Below are 24,672 nucleotides of genomic sequence, written 5' to 3' on the forward strand. Positions count from 1 at the left end.
GGGAGAAGATTCATTTTCTTATTCTTTTGGGATCCTCCAGAAAACATTCATGACAAATAAAGAGGATTTACAATACTACCTTAGTCTTTGGTAAATCAACTATATATCATAACAAGATAAATTTATTTTCTTCTTAAGACACTGTTTGTCTTCCTAATATAGTTTGGAAAAATTTAGCTCAGTTATCTTTAAAAAGGCTGATGAGACTGTAGTATTTATATGACTTTTGAAAAATCACATCAAATATTTATAATAAATTTTAACTATTTTTTAGTCCATCAACAAGCAATAACATTCCTCTAATGAGAGTTGTACAGTCCATCAAGCACACAAAGAGGAAGAGCAGCACAATGGTGAAGGAAGGATGGATGGTCCATTACACCAGCAAGGATAACCTGGTTAGTAATCCCATACATCTTAATATGCTAATAAACCTTTGTTATGAGTTTTATTTTATGCATTTTTAAAAATCAATATGAGGATGAGATAAAGATATTATGTGTACTACAAAACTGTGAAAGTTACACTGGGATTATAATTAACATTTGTAAAGAATTTTTGTTTTATTATTTTTAAATTTTTGAAATACTCATCTATTTATTTGAAAGGTAGAGGTAAAGAGTGAGTCACCCACTGACTTACTCCCCAGATGCCCACAGTGGAAACTCAGTTCAGATCTCCCACATGGTGGCAGAAACGCAGCTATTGGAATCATCACCACCGCCTTCCAAGGCAGGCATCAACAGGAAGCTGGAGTTGAGCTGGCACTGGGGAACTGAACCCCAGGTGTTCTCATGTGGTACTTGGGCATGTTAACCACTAGCCCTGCCCTGGTGAAGAATTCTTTAAAGGCAGAGTATTTAACGTATTTTCTTTACAAACTGGTAGAGTGGTCAAGATTCAAAAACCTGGGATTGTGCCACAGTAAAGAGCAATAACTCAGAATATAATAAGCTACATATAAGATAGAAGGAACTAGAACTTACATGGTGAGTGTTCTTAAATTATCAACAAAGAGAGGAAACATTTGTTTTTATGTTGCTTTAACTTAGTATAAATATACACCTTTTTTTAGATATAACTAAGAAGAATGGTGAAGTTGTAGTGCAAAGACAGATATGAAGAATCAGTATAGTGTAGTCGTTGAGAACACAGGCTCTAGAAATAGATTGCCTAAGCTTCCATAACCTGCTAAAACTGTGAACTTCAAAAAGTTATTTTTATGTGTTAGTTTTCTTATCTAAAATTGGCATGATAAGAGTACTTAATAAATTCAAACATTAATATATAAGAAGAGCTGGAACAGTGTTTGGCACAGTAAGCACTCAGTAAATGCTAGTAGCACAATGATTATTTTATTCTTTAATTTTTTTTCTTTTTTCTTTTTTTGCTGACAGAATTGCTGAAAGATTTTCTGGGAAAGCCTTTAATAATAAAATGAAATACCTTGTACATTTAGTTGGCTCAAGTAAACTTTTGGCAACAGTATAGACTGAGATTGAGTGTTTTTTCTTTTATGTATAATCTACATTCTTAGAAATGTAACTTGAAGTGGTATACATGTGTTAAGAATTTGGTAGTATATCAAAGATGCTATGTCAAATGAGCAGAGGGAGAGAGAGGAAGTTCAATAAGTAATATTGGTACAACCATATAGACATTTGGGCGGGGGAAATAGTTGCATATATCCCCTGCAATATGCATATAATAAATTTTTTAAAGATTTATTTTTTTATTTGAAAGTCAGAGTTACACAGAGAGAGAGGAGAAGTAGAGAAAGAGATAAAGAGTTCTTCCATCCAATGGTTCATTTCCCAGTTGGCTGCAACGGCTGGAACTGCACCGATCTGAAGCCAGGAACCAGGAGCTTCTTCCTGGTCTCCCACATGCATGCAGGAGCCCAAGGACTTGGACCATCCTCTACTGCGGAGAGCTGGATTGGAAGTGGAGCAGCCGGGTCTCAAACTGGGGCCCATATGGGTTGCCAGCGCTTCAGGCCAGGGCATTAACCCACTGCGCCACAGTGCCGGCCCCACATATAATAAATTATTCAGAAAAGTAAATAAATTAAACCAGTAGAGGGAACTTTGGAAGAATTAAAGAATTAAAGATTTACTTTTTGAAAGGCAGAGTTACAGAGAGGCAGAGGCGGAGCCGGGGTTGGCGGGGGGGGGGCTTCCATTCGCTCTTTCACTCTCCAAATGGCTGCAAAAGCCAGAACTGGACGGATCTGCAGTCAAGAGCCAGGAGCTTCTTCCCAGGTTTCCCACATGGGTGCAGGGTCCAAAGACTTGGGCCATCTTCTGCTTGAAAGAATTATTTTATGAACTTCCAATGAGGACCAGTAAAAGATAATTTCAATATTTTGTTAGAAAGAGAGAGAGAGAAAGATTTGTGAGACAAAAACCCAAAGCAAAGATTTTCAACTCATTATTTTTTTAAGATTTATTTATTTGGAAGAGTTATAGCGAGGCGGGAATGGGGGAAGGGAAAGCATGTGGATACTTACATCCACTGGTTAACTCCTCAGATGACCACAACAGCCAGCACTGGGCCAGGCCATAGCTGCGAGCCAGGAGCTTCATCCCCATCTACCATGTGGGTGACAAGGGCCCAAACATTTGGGCCACCTTCTAAGCTTTCCCAGGTGCATTGGCAGGGAGCTTGCTAGAGCAGCCAGGATACAAACTGGTGCCCATTTGGGATATTGGCATCACTTGCAGCAGCTTTACCATCTGCACCACAGTACCAGCCCTAGGTCATATTCTAAACAAGGGTTAATTACATAAAATGTGAGGAATGCCAATAAATTTTTAAGAAAAATACCACAACACAATAGAGAAATAGGTAGAGAATATGAACAAGGTTCACGATGAAAGGAAATACAAATAACTTGCATATAAGAACTGGATTTCATGTATAATAAATAGCAGTTTAAGCTTTCATTTTCTGCATAGTAAAGATCAAAAGGTTTAAAAGCATACTGCAGCCGGCGCCGCAGCTCAATAGGCTAATCCTCCGCCTGCGGCACCGGCACACCGGGTTCTAGTCCTGGTTGGGGCGCCGGATTCTGTCCCGGTTGCCCCTCTTCCAGGCCAGCTCTCTGCTGTGGCCTGGGAGTGCAGTGGAGGATGGCCCAAGTGCTTGGGCCCTGCACCCCATGGGAGACCAGGAGAAGCACCTGGCTCCTGCCTTCGGATCAGCGCGGTGCGCCGGCTGCAGCGTGCCGGCCGCGGCAGCCATTGGAGGGTGAACCAACGGCAAAGGAAGACCTTTCTCTCTGTCTCTCTCTCTCTCTCACTATCCACTCTGCCTGTCAAAAAAAAAAAAAAAGCATACTGCAGGGGCTGGTGTTGTGGTATAGTAAGTCAAGCCACCACATGTGTGACACCAACATTCAATAAAGGTGCTGGTATGAGTCCTGGCCGCTCCACTTCCTACCCAGTTTCTTGCTAATGTGCCCAAGAAAGCACTGGAAGATGTGGAAGATGCTTTGGCCTCTGCAACCATGTGAGAGGCTCAGGAGCTCCTGGCTTCAGCCTGGCACAGTCCTGGCCATTGTGGCCATTTGGGGAGTGAACCCGCCATGGAAAATCTCTCTCCTCTCTCTCTCCACCCTCCCTTGTCTAACTCTGCCTTTGAATAGAATTAAAGAAAAAATAAAAATGTACTGCATTATTGAAGGATTAATGCATAGGTATTCTCATGTGTTGCTGATAAGACTATACTGTCAAATATTGTGTAGAATAATACAGTCAAGCAAAATTACATGTGTATGTGTCTTCTGACACAGCAAATCAACCTGTAGACATTTATCCTGTAGGTAAATTACATGTCTATAGGCATATGTGTGTATAATTTATGTAGAACACTTAAATGTTCTTAGGAAAATGGAATTTTCAAAAACTTTATTTTGGTACAAAAAAATTTGAAGCCTGTGCATTATAAAGGAGTCTTCAAAAAGTTAATGGAATCTGAAAAGATTCCCCAAATCTACTAAGGTAACATTGCTTGCTCAGAGTAAGGATAGGGAATGGAGTAAGTGATTGTGGGAATGATACTTTCACTGTACATCCTCTTTATGCTTATATTTTGATTATTTTGAACATCATAAGTTTCAAAACTATTAAAAATGCAAATTTACAAATGGAAGGAAAGTACAAGAACTTTGGAGGAATCATCATTTTTTATCCTCACAAGCTTTCTTATGTTTATTTTATAGAGAAAGAGGCATTACTGGAGACTTGACAGCAAATGTCTGACATTATTTCAGAATGAATCTGGATCAAAGTATTACAAGGTAAGATTTTCACATTAAAATACTGTATGTTCAAATATATACAAATAGTCTCATTCATTGTTATATTTGAGCATACCTTTTACAACTCTTGGCTAGTATATGGAAATCACTTTTTCATATCTGCTATATAGTCACCCTTGATTGGCTTGCCTCACTTCTTGCCATGTCACAGATTAACAGCAGACAAGATTATAAGTACAGCAGTTTGGTCAGGAAGAAAGAGAATGGGAACTAATGACTGGCTTTGAGCTGATTTGGCTTTGGTTTCTTTTGGGGGGTTAAGATTATTTATTTGAAAGCGCTATGGAGAAAGAAGGTGAGAGGGATCTTCCATCCACTGGTTCACTCCCCAAATGGCTACAAGAGCTGGGGATGAAGCCAGGAGTTTCATTGGGTTCTCCTGCATGGGTGGTGGGGGCCCACACACTTGGGCCATTTTCTGTTGCTTTTCTCAGGCCATTAGCAGGGAGCTGGATCAGAAGTGGAGCAGCCGGAACTCAAACTAACACCCATTGGTGTCATAGGCTTTAGCCACTACAGCACAATGCCAGCCCCTGGTTGGTTTTTATTTAGTCTTGAGTTTATTGTCATTGGAGGTAGACCAAACATAAGTGATTGTTACAGTTTCCTCAGAAGGCAGAACCAGGAGGGAGTGTGTAAGCATCTTATACAGAAGCAGGATTCTGTTTATTCTGCCATGATTTCTGTGACATTTCTTCAGGGACTATATCATAGATAGCAGCCACTAGCGCAGCAAATTATTGAATTGATTTAATGACAAATGGAAAGTGACAAGAGTTGGATATAGTGGCAAATGGCCTTCCTGAATCCCCTCCTGCCTTGCCTCCTACTGACCAGCTACAGACCTGAATCACTGCCTTAGCTGTCATACTCCACGCTTTTCCTCTCACATTGATGAGCAGGCAGACTGTGTTCCATCTGCCACCGACTTGTGTTTGTCTGACGGTATTCATAGAAATACATGTTTTTGATTCTCTAGTGTGTATTTAAAAGTAAAAGCAAGGATGTGTTCATTTTTTCCAATGCTTTAATTTTTCTACTTCAGGAAATTCCACTTTCAGAAATTCTCCGTGTATCTTCTCCACAAGATTTCACAAACATTTCACAAGGCAGCAATCCACACTGTTTTGAAATCATCACTGATACTATGGTATACTTTGTTGGTGAGAATAACGGGGACAGCTCTCACAATCCCATTCTTGCTGCCACTGGAGTTGGGCTTGATGTAGCACAGAGCTGGGAAAAAGCAATTCGCCAGGCCCTCATGCCTGTTACGCCTCAAGCAAGTGTTTGCACTTCTCCAGGGCAAGGGAATGATCACAGTAAGCAATAAGCTTGTTGATGAGTTTTTCTCTTCTTTGGGTCTTACGTGTTGTGTGGTGTGATTGCGTGCCTTGGTGTACTTTTAATGCTCATTTAAAGCTTTATCTTTAGTAATAAGTATTGTTAGTTAATTCTTTTATAAAATTATGTTAGAAATAGTATACACACTCCTAATGCCCAGAATTAGGTAGGTTTTGGGGCTGGTGCCATGGCTCACTTGGTTAACCCTCTGCCTGCGGCGCCAGCATCCCATATGGGTGCCGGGTTCTAGTCCCAGTTGCTCCTCTTCCAGTCCAGCTCTCTGCTGTGGCCTGGGAAGGCAGTGCAGGATGGCCCAAGTGCTTGGGCCCTTGCACCCGCTTGGGAGACCTGGCTCCCAGCTTCAGATCGGCGTAGTTCTGGCCATAGTGGCCATTGTGGGGGTGAACCAACGGAAGGAAGACCTTTCTCTCTGTCTCTCTCTCTAACTCTGTCAAATTAAAAAAAAAAAAAAAAAGAATTAGGTAGGTTTCAGAGTCAGTACTCCCCACATTAAATCCTGGCTCTACCAACCTGCTGTGTGATATTAAGCAAGTTCCTCTCTGTAACAGTATATACCTCAATGAGTTTTTAGTATCAAGTGAAAGAGAACATATGAGGTACAAAACATGGTTATGATTGGCATCCGTATTAGTATTTGCTGCATGGTGGGATATATAAAATATTGAAGTTTACATCATACTTATGAAATCCATGAATTCAGAAATGCTGAATTTAAATTCTGAATTAAATCATTCAGAAAGATCAATTGTTGAAATCTATATTCTGCACTAACAAAATTTATCAAATTAAACCTAAATTTGATAAAGATTCAAGTGAACAGTTAATAATCAAAAAGTCGTAACATAATGCTTTTCCCCTATTGACATTATATGGGCAAACATCATTCATTAGGCAACTATATTTAAGTTGAAATAAGTATCACCCACTTTCCAAAACAGTTTATTTCAGTTTAGCTGTATTATTTTGTACGGTAGCTCCTAGTATAATGCTAGGCACTGTGCTAGGATACAAAGGAAATATTAGAGATCATTAAAGCTATATGAGGAGACATGACATGCACAAGTGAATGTAATGTGGTAGCATAAATCAAAGAGCAAAAATGAGCTCAAGGAACTCAGATATGAATAGGAAAGTAAGCAAAGACTTTTTTTTAAAGATTTATTTATTTATTTGAAAGGCAGAGTTATACAAAGGCAGAGAGAGAGAGAGAGAGATGAGAGGTCTTCCATCCGCTGGTTCACTTCCCAAATGAATGCAACAGCTGGACCTGTGCCCATCCAAAGCCAGGAGCCCAGAGCTTCTTCTGGGTCTCCCATGTGCAGGGACCCAAGGACTTGGGCCATCTTCCACTGCCTTCCCAGGAATATTAGCAGGGATCTGGACCTGAAGCAGAGCAGTTGGACTCAAACCAGCACCCATATGGGATGCCGGCACTGCAGGCAGTGGCTTTACCTGTTACACCACAATACCAGCCCCAAGCAAAGACTTCTTAGCATGATTTGGACCTTGTGCTTCAGATAGGAATAGGATAAGCAGCATTAAATGGAAGAAGTAGAGGGGTAATATCACTCTGGTTGAGAGACAGGTATGATCAGAGGCACAAGAGTCAAAATCATGTACATGTTTGGTGTTTAACATTGAGTGGAGAGGATGGATAGATATTTCACAGTGGTTCATTAGTTTCATGAAGTTCTAGACAGAACTCTGAAACTTGAGAACCAAGGACCCTTTCCCCAGTAAACCGTGCAGACACATTGACATTTTATGTGTACTTTCCAAGGGTTTCCGAGCCTCGCAAACCCATCGTGGATCTCTCCCCCTAGGGTTAAAAGCCTCTAATGGCAGAATTACTGAAGAATTAAGAATGAGGATTCTGGAGAATGATTCTTGGACCCTACAGATTTCCAATATAAAGTGGGAGGAGTAATGACCACAGATGAGCAATTAGCCATGCCTAACACATAAGTGCTCCTGGTACTGAGTCGCTGTTGTCGCTGTCCTTACAACAACTTACCTGGAAGCAATATAGGGGGGAGGCCTTAGAAAGAAAACAACATTAGACTTAAACTAGGAAACTGGAATTCCTGAAAAGCAGAGTTTTAGATATATTTTGTTGGTGGTATGGCTTTTCTTGGTCATTAATATTTAAAATTAGAATTATTTAAAAATTAACTGAATATTTTTTAAATGGAGTTTTTAAAAGTCATGTTATTTATTTTTATATAATTTGCTTACATTTTCTTATTGATGAAGCTTTATGTTTTTATATTTGGTATTATAAAAGAAACCTACTTTGTCTTCATGATTCTAGATGTTTGATGCCTATTGTCTTGTTTAGTTCCGTGTTTCCCTTTTCACTTTTCCTGACAGTTACTTTCTTTGCTTTACCAAAGTAATACAAACATTTAAACTTCATAGAAATATCTGATATTAAATGAGAGAGCCCTCTATATACACATATAATGCCCGTCCCTACTCCCAATCCTGTATCTTCCCTCTCTTAAACCATTATTAATGTTTTGGTGTGGATTTCTTGATTTGGAAAGGACTTGAAAAAAGGAGAACCTTTTTATCATCTGCTATATTGTTTTATCTTTTTTTTTTTTTTTACAAAAAACATACTCTGTTCTTTTTATAACTTTCTTTTATAAACTATTTAATACATAGCAGATATATTTCAATGTTAGTTTGGAGGTTTACCTAACTTTTTTATTTTAAAAAATATATAAGCCGTCAAGAAGTAAAAAAACTAATATTCTGGAGCTGGCAATTAGCCTAGTGGTTAAGATGTTCCACGTTGGAGTAACTGTGTTCAGTTTTCATCTCCTCCTGACTCCAGATTCCTGCTACCCATGTTGTACACCTGGATTGTATTCCCAGCTCTCAGCTTCAGCCCAACCCAGCCCCAGCCATTACAGACATTTGGGAACTTAACTAACAGATGGGAGTGTGCACACTCTGATCTCTTCTCTCACTTGCTCCCTCACTCTCAAATAAAAAGTAAGAAAAACCAATAAACTTAAATCAGAAGTATGTGAACCTCATTTCCTCTACTTTCTAGAAATAATATTTTTATTTTTAATTCACATGCTACCCTGTTACCTTTTTTTTAATGATTTTATTTATTTATTTGAGCGGTAGAGTTAGAGAGAGAGGCAGAGGCAGAGAGAGAGAGATGTCTTCCATCCGCTGGTTCACTCCCCCAGTGGCCTCAATGGCCAGAGCTATGCCAATCCAAAGTCAGGAGCCAGGAGCTTCTTCCAGGTCCCTCACATGGGTGCAGGGGCCCAGACACTTGGACCATTTCCCACTGCCTTCCCAGGCCACAGCAGAGGGCTAGATTGGAAGAAGAGTAGCTGGGATATGAACTGGCTCCCATATGGAATTCTGGCACTGCAGGAGGAGGCTTAGCCCATTAAGCTACAGCGCCCACCCCTGTTACTTACCTTTTTAACTCAATGATATATCATCACTATATGGTGCTACATCATGTATACATGTTTATATACTATTTCTTTGTATTTAACCAGCTTTTTTATTGATGAGTTAATATTGTAAATGTAGATTTTTAATGTACATAATTATATTAACTGTGTTAACCTGTTTATAATTTTGATATGCCATGGATGTTTACATTGTTATATATTAGTATTGTTAAGATGTATACTGAAATTTTTGGTCTTTTCTCAGCCATATTCCTTCTTATATTTTACAGAAGATTTGTCTACCAGTATCTCTGTATCGAACTGTCAGATCCAGGAGAATGTGGTAAGTAATAATTACAGTTACCGTGTGCAAATTCAGTGAATAAAATAAGGAAAAGAAAATGAAAATGTTACTAGAAAAAGGGGTCCATAGCTCAAAGTATTGAGTACTATTCCTAAAGACAAACCTGGTGGGTCTTTAATATTCCTAATTTAGAGAAGAAAGTAAGGTAGTTTTTTAAGATTATGAAAATAAACTTAACTTTTGCATTAGGAAAAGGGACATGAAGTGATACCCTAATTCAAAGGGAAGAAAGAGCTCAGTGTTGTGCTTAGTGGGTTTAGCTGCCACTTATGACACCGGCATCCCATTTGGGCACCAGTTCATGTCCCAGTGCTCCACCTTCAATCTAGCTTCATGCTGATGGCCTGGGACAATAGCAGATGATCGCCCAAATGTTTGGGTCCTTGCAACTCACATGGGAGACCCAGAAGAAAGAAGCTCCTGGCTTCAGCCTGACCCAGTACTAACTGTTGACCCAGCTGGGAAGTGAACCAACAGATGAAAGATCTCACTCTCTAACTGATGACATAACTATGTTCCATTAAAAGTTTACGATGGGGCCGGTGCCATGGCTCACTTGGTTAATCCTCCGCCTGCGGCGCCAGCATCCCATATGGTTGCCAGGTTCTAGTCCTGGTTGCTATCTTCCAGTCCAGCTCTCTGCTGTGGCCCGAGAGGGCAGTGGAGGATGGCCCAAGTCCTTGGGCCCTGCACCCACATGGGAGACCAGGAAGAAGCATCTGGTTCCTGGTTTTGGATCGGCACAGCGCGCCGGCTGTATTAGCCATTTGGGGGTTGAACCAATGGAAGGAAGACCTTTCTCTCTGTCTCTCTCTCTCACTATCTATATTTCTACCTGTCAAATTAAAAAAAAAAAAAAAAGATAAAGTTTACTGTGGACACTAGAATTTGAGTTTCATATTAATATTTCATCACAAATAATTATTTTGGCTTATTCAGTCATTTAAAAACTTAGGGCCAAGGCCGGCATTGTGGTGCAGCAAATTAAGCCTCTGCTTACAATGCTGGAATCACATATGGGTGCTGGTTTGAGACCTGGCTACTCCACTTCCAATTCAGCTTCCTGCTAATGCACCCAGGAAAGCAGTGGAAGATGGTCCAAGTGCTTGGGCCCTTGTACCCACATGGGAGATTCGGAAGAAGCTCCTGGCTCCTGGTTGCTGGCTTTGGCCTGGCCCGGCCCAGCCCCGGCCATTGCAGCTATTATGGCGTGAACCAGCAGATAGAAGATCTCTTTCTCTCCCCCACCCAACCCCATAGCTCTGCCTTTCAGAGAAATAAAAAATAAAACTTAAAGAAATTTAGGGCTAGGCCTTGTGTCAGAGCAAGTTAAGCTGCCACTTGGGACAGCTGTGTCACATGTCACAGTGACAGTTCCCATCCTGGCACCTCTGCTTCCGATCCAATTTCCTGCTGATGCACACTGTTTTGGAGGCAGCGGGTGATGGCTGCAGTGTTTGGGCCCCTGCTACCAAGATGAGAGACCCAGGTGGTATTCCTGACTCCTGGTTTCAACCTGGCCCGGCACAGGCTATTGGCACTTGGGGAGTGAATGAGCAGATGGAGAATCAATCTGTCACTTTGTCACTCTGATTTCTAGCAAATGAAAAAGAAAGAAAAACTTAAAGACCATTCTTAGATTAGGGCCATACAAAAAGAGGCAGCAAGCTAGATTTGGCCCACAAGCCATAATTAGCAAACCCCTAGATTAGAATAGAAAAAGGTAGAGTCAGAAAACTGGTCATTTGCTCTATATAACTTCATTGAAATAAAAAAAATCTCTTTCTTCCATTTCTCTGACTTCCAGGTGTTACAGCTGTCTAATATATAGATGTTGTTTCTAATTTCCAAAATTGCAATCAAGATTGAACATTTAGCAATGTTATAGGAGGTACAGAATTTCAAGATTAAATCTGTGTGTCTCTTGTCCTGGCAATAGGTTAGAATACAAAGCATATTCTTCTGGAGAGAAGAGGGGATACCAGAAACATGAGAGCACAAACTTTGAGTGATTCCCACAGGAACTTGAGGATATATACATTTGTGGCTACGGGAAAAAGTATTTTAAAACTGGTCTTTGTTAAAGAAACTTATCTAGTAGTACTGTATTGATTTTACATTGGCTGCCCCCTTATCTAATCTACTAAGAACCAAAATTTGGTTAAACAGAAAGTTGACTAAAGTTGGGAAGTATATAAAAATGGTTATTATAAAACTTAAAATTTTCATTATGACTTCACACATTCACTAGCTTTGTTCCATGGCTTGGAGATGAGGGAGAATAGCAAGGGAGACAGACTGAGGAATTTGAGTTACCTAATCCTAATAATAGAAACTTTAAAGTTTTTCTTTCAAATCAAAGAGTAAATCTCTTTAATGCTTAAAATAGGTAAAACTTTACTCTTAATTGTTTGTTTATTTTTATAGACCTCTATTTAGTAAATGTAAGTTTTTTTTTTTTTATTAAATGCATTTTATCCAGAAGGCCTGCCTACAGAATACAGTATACTTACACATTAAATCATAGTATAGAATTTGAGCTTAACTTTTTTTAGAATATATCCTGTGTTTCAAAAAATATTTTGTACCCAATGAAAATTAGTTGCCTCTAACATAAGAACAGAAATTTCAGTGTTTGAATAAAAAGAAATGCTGACATTGTTTTATAGAGATAAATAATGCTGATTGCATTTCCCAACAGGACATCAGTACTGTGTACCAGATCTTCGCAGATGAGGTGCTTGGTTCAGGCCAGTTTGGCATTGTTTATGGAGGTAAGCAACTACAGTCTTGCATATTGTGCATAATGTAGAAAAATAGTGAAACTGTAAAGCATCTGTTTTGTTACTTGACAGTTTTGTCGAGTGGTCTTTTCTGAGAGGGTGACGTTATCCTTTAAGCTAAGTCCCTTTTACTGTAACTAAGTACTCATTCCTTCATTTCAACTGTGAAGAAGTAACAGAATCAGAAAATTAGTTCCAGAACAGTCTTTAAATCTTTTCTTATGGCTCATACATACAGATTTTGGGGAGAAGACAGTGATTTAAGTTTATTTTGAGGGGCCGGCGCCATGGCTCACTTGGTTAATCCTCCTCCTGCAGCACCGGCATCCCATATGGGCACCAGGTTCTAGTCCCGGTTGCTCCTCTTCCAGTCCAGCTCTCTGCTGTGGCCCAAGTGCTTGGGCCCTGCACCTGCGTGGGAGTCCAGGAGGAAGCAGCTGGTTCCTGGCTTCGGATAGGCGTAGCTCCAGCCGTAGCAGCCACTGTGGGGGTGAACCAACGGAAGGAAGACCTCTCTATCTCACTCTCACTCTCACTCTTACTCTCTCACTGTCTAACTCTGCCTGTCAAATTAAAAAAAAAAAAAAGCTTATATTGAACCATGTGGGCTTGTTAATTGAAGTATGTTCCCAAGTAGTTTTCCAACATAAATTGGTACTATTTGTCTACTATTGGCATAAATGTTTTATCAGAAGTTTTAACCAGCTGTGATATTGGTAAAATCATTTAATGACACAGACTGTGGATTAGTGTCTTCATCTGTTTAGTCGAACTAAACATAGCTCACAGAGTTGTTAATATATATTAAAACTAATGTATATAAAAGTACTTTATAAGCTAGGATCAAAATTACAAAACAAGTCATGTTAAACTCTTGTCATCACTTGCCAAGACTATTAAAAATACTCTCTGGTAGGCCTTTATGCTTCCAGTCTTGCCCTTTTTGCACACCAGTCTTTTTCTTTGAGAAAACTTATATATGATACTAGTATTACCTCACATAGAACCCTTAAGAGGCTCGCTGTTGTCTGTAAATTCATGGCCAATTTTCTTAGCAGAGGTATGTAAGACTGCTAAGATTTCTCCCACTTCTTAGCTAACTATACTTTTTGTACTCCTATCTAATTGCCTTTTGTCTTCCATTCATACTTAAACGCCTTCAAACCTTTGCATCTGCTCCTTTCCCACCTGTTTGGGCTTTTTTTCCCCTAAGATCTGTTTGTTTATTTGAAAGGCAGAAATACAGAGCTTTCACCCATTGAGGGCTGGGCCAAGCTGAAGCCAGGAGCCAGGAGATACCTCTGGGTCTCCCGCATGGTGGAAGGGGCTCAAACACTTGGGCCATCTTATACTGCCCTCCCACGCACATTAGCAAGAAGCTGGATTGGAAATGGAACAGCCAGGACTAGAACCTGCACCCATATGGGATGCCAGATCAGTTTGTCCCTTCAGTGAACATTTATTCAGACCACAGGGCTCAACTGAAGGACTGCCTCTATGTAAATATTCTTGTCTCCAGTCTTAAAAGTTACCATTCCTCCTAGGTGTACCTGCTACATACAGTACAACCTTCTGTCATGCTATTTGTAACATTTTCAGCTTGTAATATTATCATACTGTTGAACTTTCCTTGAGGATAAGATGAGAGATAGTGGGTTTTCTTTGTATTCTTAGCAGCTGTCATTGTGTTTACACAACAATAACCCAGGAAATTGTTTTGATTTAACATGCATATACAATATCCATGGTTTACATCTTCAAATTTGTCAGTTAAGATCAGTGACTTCTTTGGAGAACCTGTTCTCATTGAATGGACTGAAACTGTCTGATACTTTTGGCTTCCTAAGTATGTAAAGATTTACCAAATAATCAGACTTTTAGGATTGTGCCCATGAGACAGGTTATGGGTTATTTTCAAATAAAAGCTCTGTAGAGAATGCAAGTCACAAACCAATTAAAAGAACAAACACCAAAAAATAGACCTATCATTTTTACCACTTAATCCATAGTGTCTGAAACATTATCTAGTGCATAATAGGTGCAAGATAACTCATTAGTTTGTATGAAGGAAGGAAGGAATGGTTTTGGTTGTACATTTCCACCTGATAAATTTTATCAAGCAAGATTCTTGAATGCAAGGACTCTGTCTTTGGAATATAATATGTAGCTAAAGCACTCTGCTGATTAAGTGAACCTAGAATAAAATTAATCCATTACTATGATATTTCCATGTTGACAGAGTCTCTGAAGACTAGGTCAAGGTAGTTAACCATTGTTTATCTTAAAAAGTAGATTACTTTTGAGCAAAAAAAGTTCAGATTTTCCTTCATTTCAGATAATGAAACTACCCCATTTGTTAGGGACAGATACTAGAGAGGAAAAAAAAATTACTTAAAAATAAATGAAAGAGGTGCCAGCGCTATGGTATAGTGGGTAAGGTTGCTGCCTGTAGTGCCAGCATCCCATGTGGGCACTAGTTCAAGTGCTGGCTGCTCTACTTCCAGTCCAGCTCTCTGCTACAGCCTGGGAAAGCAGTAGAAGATGGCCCAACTCCTTGGGCCCCTGGCCCCTGCACTCACGTGGGAGACCCAGAGGAAGCTCCTGGCTCCTGGCTTCAGATTGGTGCAGCCCCAGCCATTGTGGCCAACTGGGGAGTGCACCAGCAGATGGAAGACCTCTCTCTCTGCCTCTCCTCTCTCTGTGTGACTCACTTTCAAAGAGGAAGACCTCTCTCTCTCTCTCTGCCTCTCCTCTCTCTGACTCACTTTTAAAGAAATCTTTAAAATAAAAACAAATAAATAAAGGAATACAGAGTAAAAATGAACTAAAGAAAATATGAGTAAATACATACAAATTTCAGTTGTGGACAATTTTTATATCATTGTGAGCCATCATTTACTTTTTTTTTTTAATAGGAAAACATAGAAAGACTGGAAGAGATGTGGCAATTAAAGTAATTGATAAGATGAGATTCCCCACAAAACAGGAAAGTCAACTGCGGAATGAAGTGGCTATTTTACAGGTAAAAAAAAATTATATGTTTTAATTTTTGATTTATTAGTTTTTGATACAAAGTCTATTTAGTAAGCAAGTAAGAATAAGATTTGTCTTTCATCTTGTTTTGACCTTACAGAATGTGTCTAAGTAAGAGGCTGGTGAAAAACTGAATTAGCATCTTCAAATCTTTTTTTATTAAGGTGGCAAAATTAAGATTACACTAACAGAGTTAACAGATGTTATTTTGCTCCATGGTAATAGTTTTTTTGAGAAGACATGTTCATAAATAAAATTTCATTCTTAATTCAACATTTGAGCTCAATATACTTTGACACTTCTCCCACCACATTTCATTAGAATGTCAGTATTGCACCCATCCAATCCTCACATGGTAGATATCTTGATAATTGTAGCAGTTACTATCAAAACTCTTAAGTATTTAATTTTGTAATGCCTGAGTCTGTGAAGGTAAATTTTAAAGATACATTGGCAGTGATGTAAATCCCATAAAATGAATTACTATGTGTTTTTCTTTTCATCTAATAATTTTTATCTCTTTGTGGGGTCATCAGGAAGATGAAACTTGAGCTGGAACATTGGATCACTTTTGTGTATGTCATATGAATAAGTAATATGCAAATGAGAATATGCTGTGTAGCTTTTGCATATCGTTTTAAAAATCATAGTTATATAATAGCTCATGCTGTTAGAACCCCATTTGTTTGGGGATGAAATCAAGAGGACAGCCAACTGATCTTAGACTGCCTTCAAGAAGGCAAAAAAAACTAACAGACAAATGATTAATCTTGTATTTATTACATTATTGGTCACTAATGACATTTGCCTCATTTTTTTCAGAGGAATGTTCATCAAAAGATTATGGTCAGTAATTACCTATAATCATTATCAAGATTGCTGCCTACAAAGCGACTTTTAAATAGAATCTCTTTTTTTTTTTAATTTGTTTTTTGTATGTTTTTTTTAGTTTTTTCAATGTTTTGCCACATTGACTTCAAATATAGACATAATTTCATACATATGTATACTATTTTTTTCCAGAAAACAGATATTAATGTCACATAGGGAGGGATTCGTGACAGTGATTATAATGTGGAGAAAGAATATATTGTCATTTACATGGTATGATTCAGTAAAGCAAGATTTATGATTAAATACTTAGTAATAGTCACACAGTTTTTATACTGTATACATATTCCACAGATAAGAAAAAACGTGCTATTTGTCTTTCTGGGTTTGGTGTATTTCACTTAATGTTCTATCCATTTTGTTAGAAATACAAGGATTTCTTTTTTTTAGGGCCGAGTAACCCATTGTGTATATATACCACATTTTCTTTAGTCATCAGTTGGTGGCCCTCAAGGTTGCTTCCATATCTTTGCCATTGTGAAAGCTTCTATAAACATGAGAGTGCAGATATCTCTTTCATATGCTGATTTCATTTCCTTTGGATATATTCCCAGGAGTGGAATAGCTGGCTCATGTGGTAGATGTACTTTTAGTTTTCTGAGGAATCTCCATATCATTTTCTATAATGCTTGTACCAATTTGTATTCCCACCAACAGTGTATTAGTGTGCCTTTTTATCCGCAACCTCACCAGCATTTGTTATATTTTGATTTTTGGAAAACAGTCATTCTAAATGGAGTGAAAAGCAAAATCACAATGACTTGTGATTTTTATTTGCATTTCCCTGATGGTCAGTGATCCTGAGCATTTTTTCATGCACTTGTTAGACATTTGTACTTAATCCTTCGAAAAATGCTTGATCATATCTTTGGCCCATTTCTTAACTGGTTTGTTTTGTTGTGAAGTTTCTTGAGGTTTTATATATTCTTATTGATCTTTTATTGGATGCGTAGTTTGCAACTATTTTCTCCTATTCTGTCGGTTGCTTCTTTACTTTGTTAATTTTCTTTGCTGTGGAGAAATATCTTAGCTTAATATAATCCCATTTGTCTATTTTTTGCTTTTTGCCTGGGCTTCTGCAGTCTTGCCCAAGAAGCCTTTCCCTAGGCCAGTGTCTTGTAGCATTTCCCCTGTGTTTTTCTGTAGTAATTTGATGGTTTCAGGTCATGAGTTCAGATTGTTGATTCACTGTAGTTATTTTATATAGGATATAAACTAGGCATCTTGTTTCAGACTTCTGCATGTAGAAATCCAATTTTCCCAACACCATCTGTTGAAAAGACATTCCTTTATCTGGGGAATGATTTGAGATTAGTTGGTTGTAGATGTATTAATTTCTAGGGTTTTTATTCTGTTCCATTAGTCTACGTATCTATATTTTTGTGCCAGTACCAGACTGCTTTAATAAGAACTCTGTAATATGTCTTGAAATCTGGTATTGTGATGCCTCTAGATTTGTTTTCGTTTTGTTTTGTTTTGTTATTTGTTGAAGATTGCTTTGGTTTTTCAGGGCCTTTTGAGTTTTCATATGAATTTTAGGATTTTTTTTTAAGTGCTGTAAAGAATATCCTTGATACTTTGATTGGGACTACATTGCTTGTATAAATTGGTAAGAGTAATATGGACATGTTGATTATGTTAATTCTTCAAATCCATGAACATGGAAGACTTTACATTTTTGTGTCTTCTATTTCTTTCCTTAAAGTTTTGTAATTTTCATTGTATAGATCTTTCACATCATTGGTTAAATTTTTTATATATAAACTTTAATTTTTTAATTATTTTCCCCCAAAAGGAACCTTTTATTTAAGGAATACAGACTTCATGCACTTCATAAATACAACTTTAGGAATATAGTGATTCTTCCTATCATGCCCGCCCTGCCGTGTACTTTGCCAACCCGTCTTCATCCTCTCTCATTCCCAGTCCCACTCTCCCCTAAGATCCATTTTTGAATAATCTTATGCACAGAAGACCAGCTCTGTTCTAAGTAAAGAGTTCACAAATATGCACGGAAAACAAAACAAAACTGTTCCTCAGCAGTCAAGACACAGCCTGTTCAAAGTCATTGCATCTTGAAGTTAATTTCACTTTTTTTTTTCTTTTAGAAACTTAATTAACTCTAAAGAAGCACCAAGAATGATACATCTTTTGCAAGCACTTAGACATAATTATAATACAACTCTTTGAGGACAGAGGTCCTGCATGGGAAGTTAGTGCACAGTGACCCTTGTTGCAATTTAACAATTAACACTCTTATGTTTGATGTCGTTGATCACCTGAAGCTCTTGACATGAGCTGCTTAGGCTATGGAAGCCTTTTGCATCCACAAACTGTCAGTATTTAGACAAGGCCATAAGCCTTTCCATTCAGAGAAAAGTACCTCCTTCTTTGATGACCACTTCCTTCTACTGGGGTCTCACCCACCAAGGTCCTTCATGTAGGACATTTTTTGCCACAGTGTCTTGGCTTTCCATGCCTGAAATGCTCTCATAGACTTTTCAGCCAGACCAGAATGTCTTAAGGGTTGATTTTTTGGTCAGAGTACTATTTAAAGTGATTGTCTTTCTAGGAGTCTGCTGTGTGGACTGCTTCCAGTGTTGGAGCATTCGCGTATTCACTGCTTTTTAATTCTTTTTTTTTTTTTTTTTTTTTTGGACAGGCAGAGTGGACGGTGAGAGAGAGAGACAGAGAGAAAGGTCTTCCTTTGCCGTTGGTTCACCCTCCAATGGCCGCCACGGCCGGCGCACTGTGGCTGGCACACCGCGCTGATCCGAAGGCAGGAGCCAGGTGCTTCTCCTGGTCTCCCGTGCGGGTGCAGGGCCCAAGCACTTGGGCCATCCTCCACTGCCTTACCGGGCCATAGCAGAGAGCGCAACCGGGACAGAATCTGGCGCCCCCCCCCCTTTTTTTTTGACAGAGTAGACAGTGAGAGAGAGAGAGAGAAAGGTCTTCCTTTGCTGTTGGTTCACCCTCCAATGGCCACCGCCACCGGCGCGCTGCAGCCCGTGCACCACGCCAATCCGAAGGCAGGAGCCAGGTGCTTCTCCTGGTCTCCCATGGGGTGCAGGGCCCAAGCACTTGGGCCATCCTCCACTGCACTCCCTGGCCACAGCAGAGAGCTGGCCTGGAAGAGGGGCAACCGGGACTAGAACCCTTGTGCTGGCACCACAAGGCAGAGGATTAGCCTATTGAGCCGCAGCGCCGGCCCACTCAATTTTAATTCTATCAGTTATTATTATCAGACCCTTAATCCTATTCCTATGATCACTTTAATACTTAAGATGGTATTTTTGAGCTGGTGCCACGGCTCACTAGGCAAAAAATCCTCCACCTGCGGTGCTGGCACCCCGGGTTCTAGTCCCGGTTGTGGTGCTGAATTCTGTCCCGGTTGCTCCTTTTCCTGTCCAGCTCTCTGCTGTGGCCCGGGAAGGCAGTGGAGGATGGCCCAGGTCCTTGAGCCCTGCCCCGGCGTGGGAGACCAGGAGGAAGCACCTGGCTCCTGGCTTTGGATCAGCGCAGCATGTCGGCCGCAACACACTGGCTATAGTGGCCACTTGTGGGGTGAACCAACGGAAAAAGGAAGACCTTTCTCTCTGTCTCTATCTTTCTCTCTAACTCTGCCTGTTAAAAAAAAAAAAAAAGATGGTATTTTTACCACCCAGCTTAAGGGGATTGGAGTCCCATGGCAAGTTTTTAAACTGTACCTTAGAAGTAAGTCTGTAGGAATGTATGCAGAACTATAAAGCTTTACAGTTACAGACTTCATTCACTCCATAATTACAACTTTAGGAATATGGTGATTCCTACCACTGTGCCTACCCTCCCACCCATACTCCCATTCCCTCTTCCTCCTCCCTCTCCTACTCCCACTCTTTATTTTTACTGAGATCTATTTTCAATTGACTTTATACACGTATGTTTAACTCTATGCTAAATAAAGAGTTCAACAAATAGTATAAAAAAAGAAACTGTTCCTCAACAGTCAAGACAAGGGCTGTTCAAGTCCTTCTCAAAGTGTCAGTTTCACTTCTACAGACTTATGTTTAGGTGCTCTATTAGTTATCAGAGATCAAGAACATATGGTATTTGTCCCTTTGGGACTGGCTTTTTTCACTAAATATGATGTTTTCCAGATTCATCCATTTTGTTGCAAATGACTGGATTTATTTTTTTTTACCACTGTGTAGTATTCCATAGTGTACGTGTCCCATAATTTCTTCATCCATTCTTCAGTTGATGGCCATTTGGGTTGATTCCATGTCTTAGCTATTGTGAATTGAGCTGCAGTAAACATGGGGATGCAGATAACTCTTTCATAGATTGATTTCATTTCCCTAGGGTAAATCTGAGGAGTGGGATAGCTGGATCCTCTGGTCGGTCTATATTCAGATTTCTGAGTTATCTCCATACTGTGTTCCATAGTAGCTTTACCAGGATATATTCCCACCAACAGTGTAGTAGGGTTCCTTTTTTCTCCACATCCTTGCCAGCATTTGTTGTTTGTTGATTTCTGTGTGAAAGCCATTCTAACTAGGGTGAGGTGAAACCTCATTGTGGTTTTGATTTGCATTTCCCTGAGGGCTAGTGATTCTCAGCATTTTGTCATGTGTCTGTTCAGGATTTGGATTTCCTCTTTTGAAAAATGTCTAAATGCCCATTTCTTAACTGGATTGTTTGTTTTGTTGTTGCTGAGTTTCTTGATCTTTTTATATATTCTGGTTATTAATCCTTTATGAAATGAAAAGTTTGCAAATAATTTCTCCCATTGTGTCAGTTGCCACTTCACTTTCTTTAGTGTTTCTTTTGCAGTACAGAAACTTCTCAAATTCATGTAATCCCATTTGTGAATTTTGGTTCTGATTGCTTGTGCCTCTGGGATCTTTTCCAAGAAGGCTTTGCCTATGCCAGTGTCTTGTAGGGTTTCCCCAATGTTCTCTGATAATTTGATGGTATCGGGTCATAGATTTAGGTCTTTAATCCATTTTGAGTGGATTTTTGTGTAAGGTAGAGGTCTTGCTTCATACTTTTGCATGTGGAAATCCAGTTTTCCCAGCACCATTTGTTGAAGAGACTATCCTTGCTCCAGGGATTGACTTAATTCCTTTGTCAAATATAAGTTGGTTGTAGATGCTTGGATTGATTTCTGCCATTTCTTTTCTGTTCCGTTGGTATATCCATCTGTTTTTGAAACAGTACCAGGCTGTTTTGATTATAACTGCTCTGTAGTATGTCTTGAAATCTGGTATTGTGGTGCCTGTTTGCTTTGTTTTTATTGTATAAGATTGCTTTTAGTTATTTGGGGTCTCCTTTGTTTCCATATGAATTTCAGCATCATTTTTTCTATATCTGAGAATGTGCTTGGCATTTTGATTGGTATCACATTGAACCTATAAATTACTTTTATGGAAGTATGGACATTTTGATGATATTCATTGGCCAATCTGTGAACATGGAAGATTTTTTCCATTTTTTTTTTGTATCTTCTATTTCTTTTTTAACGTTTTGTAATTCTCATCATAGAGATCTTTTTCACCCTTGGTTAAATTTATTTGAAAGTATTTGATGTATTTGTGTAGCTATTGTGAATGGAATTGATCCTAGAAATTCTTTCTCAGCTATGGCATGGTCTGTGTATACAAAGGCTGTGAGTTTTTGTGTGTTGATTTTATATCCTGCTGCTTTACTAAACTTTTCTATGAGTTCCCGAAGTCTCTTAGTGGTGTCTTTTGGATACTCAATATATAGAATCATGTCATCTGCAAATAGAAATAGTTTGACTTCCTCCTTCCCAATTTATATCCCTTTGATTTCTTTTTCTTGCCTAATGGCTCTGGCTAAAACTTCCAGGACTATATTGAATAGCAGTGGCAAGAGTGGGCATCCTTGTCTGGTTTCAGATCTTAGTGGGAATGCTTCCAACTTTTCCCCATCAATAGGATGCTAGCCAGGGTTTGTCATAAATTGCCTTGACTGTGTTGAGGAATGTTCTTTCTATACCCAATTTGCTTAGAGTTTTCATCATGATAAGATGTTGTATTTTTTTTTTTAACAGGCAGAGTGGATAGTGAGAGAGAGAGACAGAGAGAAAGGTCTTCCTTTTTCCGTTGGTTCATCCTCCAATGGCCGCCATGGCCGGCGCACTGCGGCTGGCGCATCGCGCTGATCCGAAGGCAGGAGCCAGGTGCTTCTCCTGGTCTCCCATGGGGTGCAGGGCCCAAGCACTTGGGCCATCCTCCACTGCCTTCCTGGGCCACAGCAGAGAGCTGGCCTGGAAGAGGGACAACCGGGAAAGACTCCGGCGCCTGACCGGGAATAGAACCCAGTGTGCCGGCGCCTCTAGGTGGAGGATTAGCCTATTGAGCCACAGTGCTGGCCCAAGATGTTGGGTTTTTTTGTTTTGTTTTTTTGTTTGTTTGTTAGGTTGGTTGGTTTTTTTTGTTTGTTTTTTTTTTGTTTGTTTTTTTTTTGTTGTTGTTGTTGTTTTTTTTGTTTTTTTGTTTTTTTGTTTTTTTTTTTTTGACAGGCAGAGTGGACAGTGAGAGAGAGAGAGAGAGAGAAAGGTCTTTCCTTGCCGTTGGTTCACCCTCCAATGGCCGCCGTGGCCGGTGTGCTGCGGCCGGTGCACCGCACTGATCCGCAGGCAGGAGCCAGGTGCTTCTCCTGGTCTCCCATGGGGAGCAGGGCCCAAGCACTTGGGCCATCCTCCACTGCACTCCTTGGCCACGGCAGAGAGCTGGCCTGGAAGAGGGGCAACCGGGAAAGAATCCAGCGCCCCGTCCAGGACTAGAACCCAGTGTGCCGGCGCCGCAAGGCGGAGGATTAGCCTATTGAGCCACAGCGCCGGCCCAAGATGTTGTATTTTATCAAATAAATACTTTCTGCATCTATTGAGATAATCATATGATTTTTGTTCTTTGGTTTGTTAATGTGATGTATCACATTTATTGATTTGCAAATGTTGAACCATCCCTGCATACCAGGGATAAATCCCACATGGTCTGGGTGAATGATCTTTCTGATGTATTGTTGGATTCATTTGGCTAGAATTTTGTTGAGGATTTTTTGCATTTATGTTCATCAGGGAAATTGGTCTGTAGTCTTCTTTCTCAGTTGCATCTTTTTTAGGTTTAGGAATTCAGGTGATGCTGGCTTCATAGAAAGAATTTTGGAGAATTCCCTCCCTTTCAGTTGTTTTGAATAGCTTGAGAAGAATTGGAGTTCTTTAAATGTTTGGTAGAATTCAGCAATGAAGCTATCTGGTCCTGGGCTTTTCTTTGTTGGGAGGATCTTTATGAGTGATTCAATTCTGTCTTGGTTATGGGTCTGTTTAGGTTTTCTATGTCTTCATGGCTCAATTTAGGTGGGTCTTATGTGTCCAAGAATCTATTCATTTCTTCTAGGTTTCCCAGTTTCTTGGCATACAGCTCTTTTTAGTAATTTCTGATGATTCTTTTTATTTCTGTGGTATCTGTTGTTACATTCCATTTTCATCTCTAATCTTATTAATTTGGGTCTTCTCGCTACTTTTATTAGTTGGGCCAATGGTGTGTCAATTTTGCCTTTTTTTGTTTTCAAAAAACCAGCTCTTTGTTTTGCTGATCTCTTGTATTATTTTGTTTCAATTTTGTTTGTATATTCCCTAACTTTAATTATTCTTTTCTCCTACTAGCTTTGAGTTTGGTTTGCTGTTTTTATTCTTGATCCTTGAGATGCATTTATGCTCATGTATGTGGTGCCTTTTTAATTTCTTGATGTAGGCACCAATTGCTATAAACTTTCCTCCTAACAGTGCTTTTGCTATATCCTATGAGTTTTGATATGTTGTATTGTTATCTTCATTTGCTTCCAGAAAGTTTTTGATTTTTCTTGATTTCTTCTATGACCCACTGTTCATTCAGGAGCATATTGTTCAGTCTCAATGTGTTTGCATATGTTCTAGAGATTCCTGAGTTGCTGATTTCCAGCTTCATTCCATTGTGGTCCAAGAAGATGCATGGTATGATTTCTATTTTTTTGAATTTGCTGAGATTTGCTTTATGGCCTAGCATGTAGTCAATCTTAGAGAAAGTTCCATGCACTGGAGAGAAGAATGTGTATTCTGTAACTGTAGGATGGAAAGTTCTGTAGATATCTGTTAGGTCCATTTGGTCTATAATGTTGATTAACTCTGTTGTTTCCTTGTTGATTTTCTGTCTGGCTGATCTGTCCATTGCTGAAAGTGGGGTATTGAAGTCCCCATACTATTATGTTTGGGTCTATGTCTCCCTTTAAATCCATCAGCATTTCTTTTAATTAAAATAGCCAGGTGTCTTGTAATTAGGTGCACATACATTTAAAATAGTCACATCTTCCTGCTGAATCGATCCTTTAATTATTACATAGTGCCTTTCTTTGTCTCTTTTAGCACTTTTTGTCTTAAAGTCTAGTTTGTCTGATATTTGGGTGGCTATACCAGCTCTCATTTGATTTCTGTTTGCATGGAATGTA

At 39.4% G+C, this 24,672-nt stretch overlaps 1 protein-coding gene across 2 annotated transcripts in view; it reads left to right on the plus strand.

Annotated features, from left to right (window-relative positions):
* The window catches only part of PRKD3 (protein kinase D3), a 109,971-nt gene that overhangs the window by 64,530 nt on the left and 20,769 nt on the right, over positions 1-24,672 (plus strand). For both annotated transcript variants that reach the window (XM_051839691.2, XM_002709918.5), the window contains exons 9-14: positions 275-398; positions 4,223-4,300; positions 5,367-5,643; positions 9,402-9,454; positions 12,177-12,249; positions 15,174-15,280. In XM_051839691.2, coding sequence (XP_051695651.2) covers positions 275-398; positions 4,223-4,300; positions 5,367-5,643; positions 9,402-9,454; positions 12,177-12,249; positions 15,174-15,280 — 712 coding nt within the window. The remainder of the gene's footprint in view (positions 1-274; positions 399-4,222; positions 4,301-5,366; positions 5,644-9,401; positions 9,455-12,176; positions 12,250-15,173; positions 15,281-24,672) is intronic.

Source organism: Oryctolagus cuniculus, chromosome 2, assembly GCF_964237555.1.
Source record: "Oryctolagus cuniculus chromosome 2, mOryCun1.1, whole genome shotgun sequence".
In the NCBI taxonomy this organism is placed as follows: Eukaryota; Metazoa; Chordata; class Mammalia; order Lagomorpha; family Leporidae; genus Oryctolagus; species Oryctolagus cuniculus.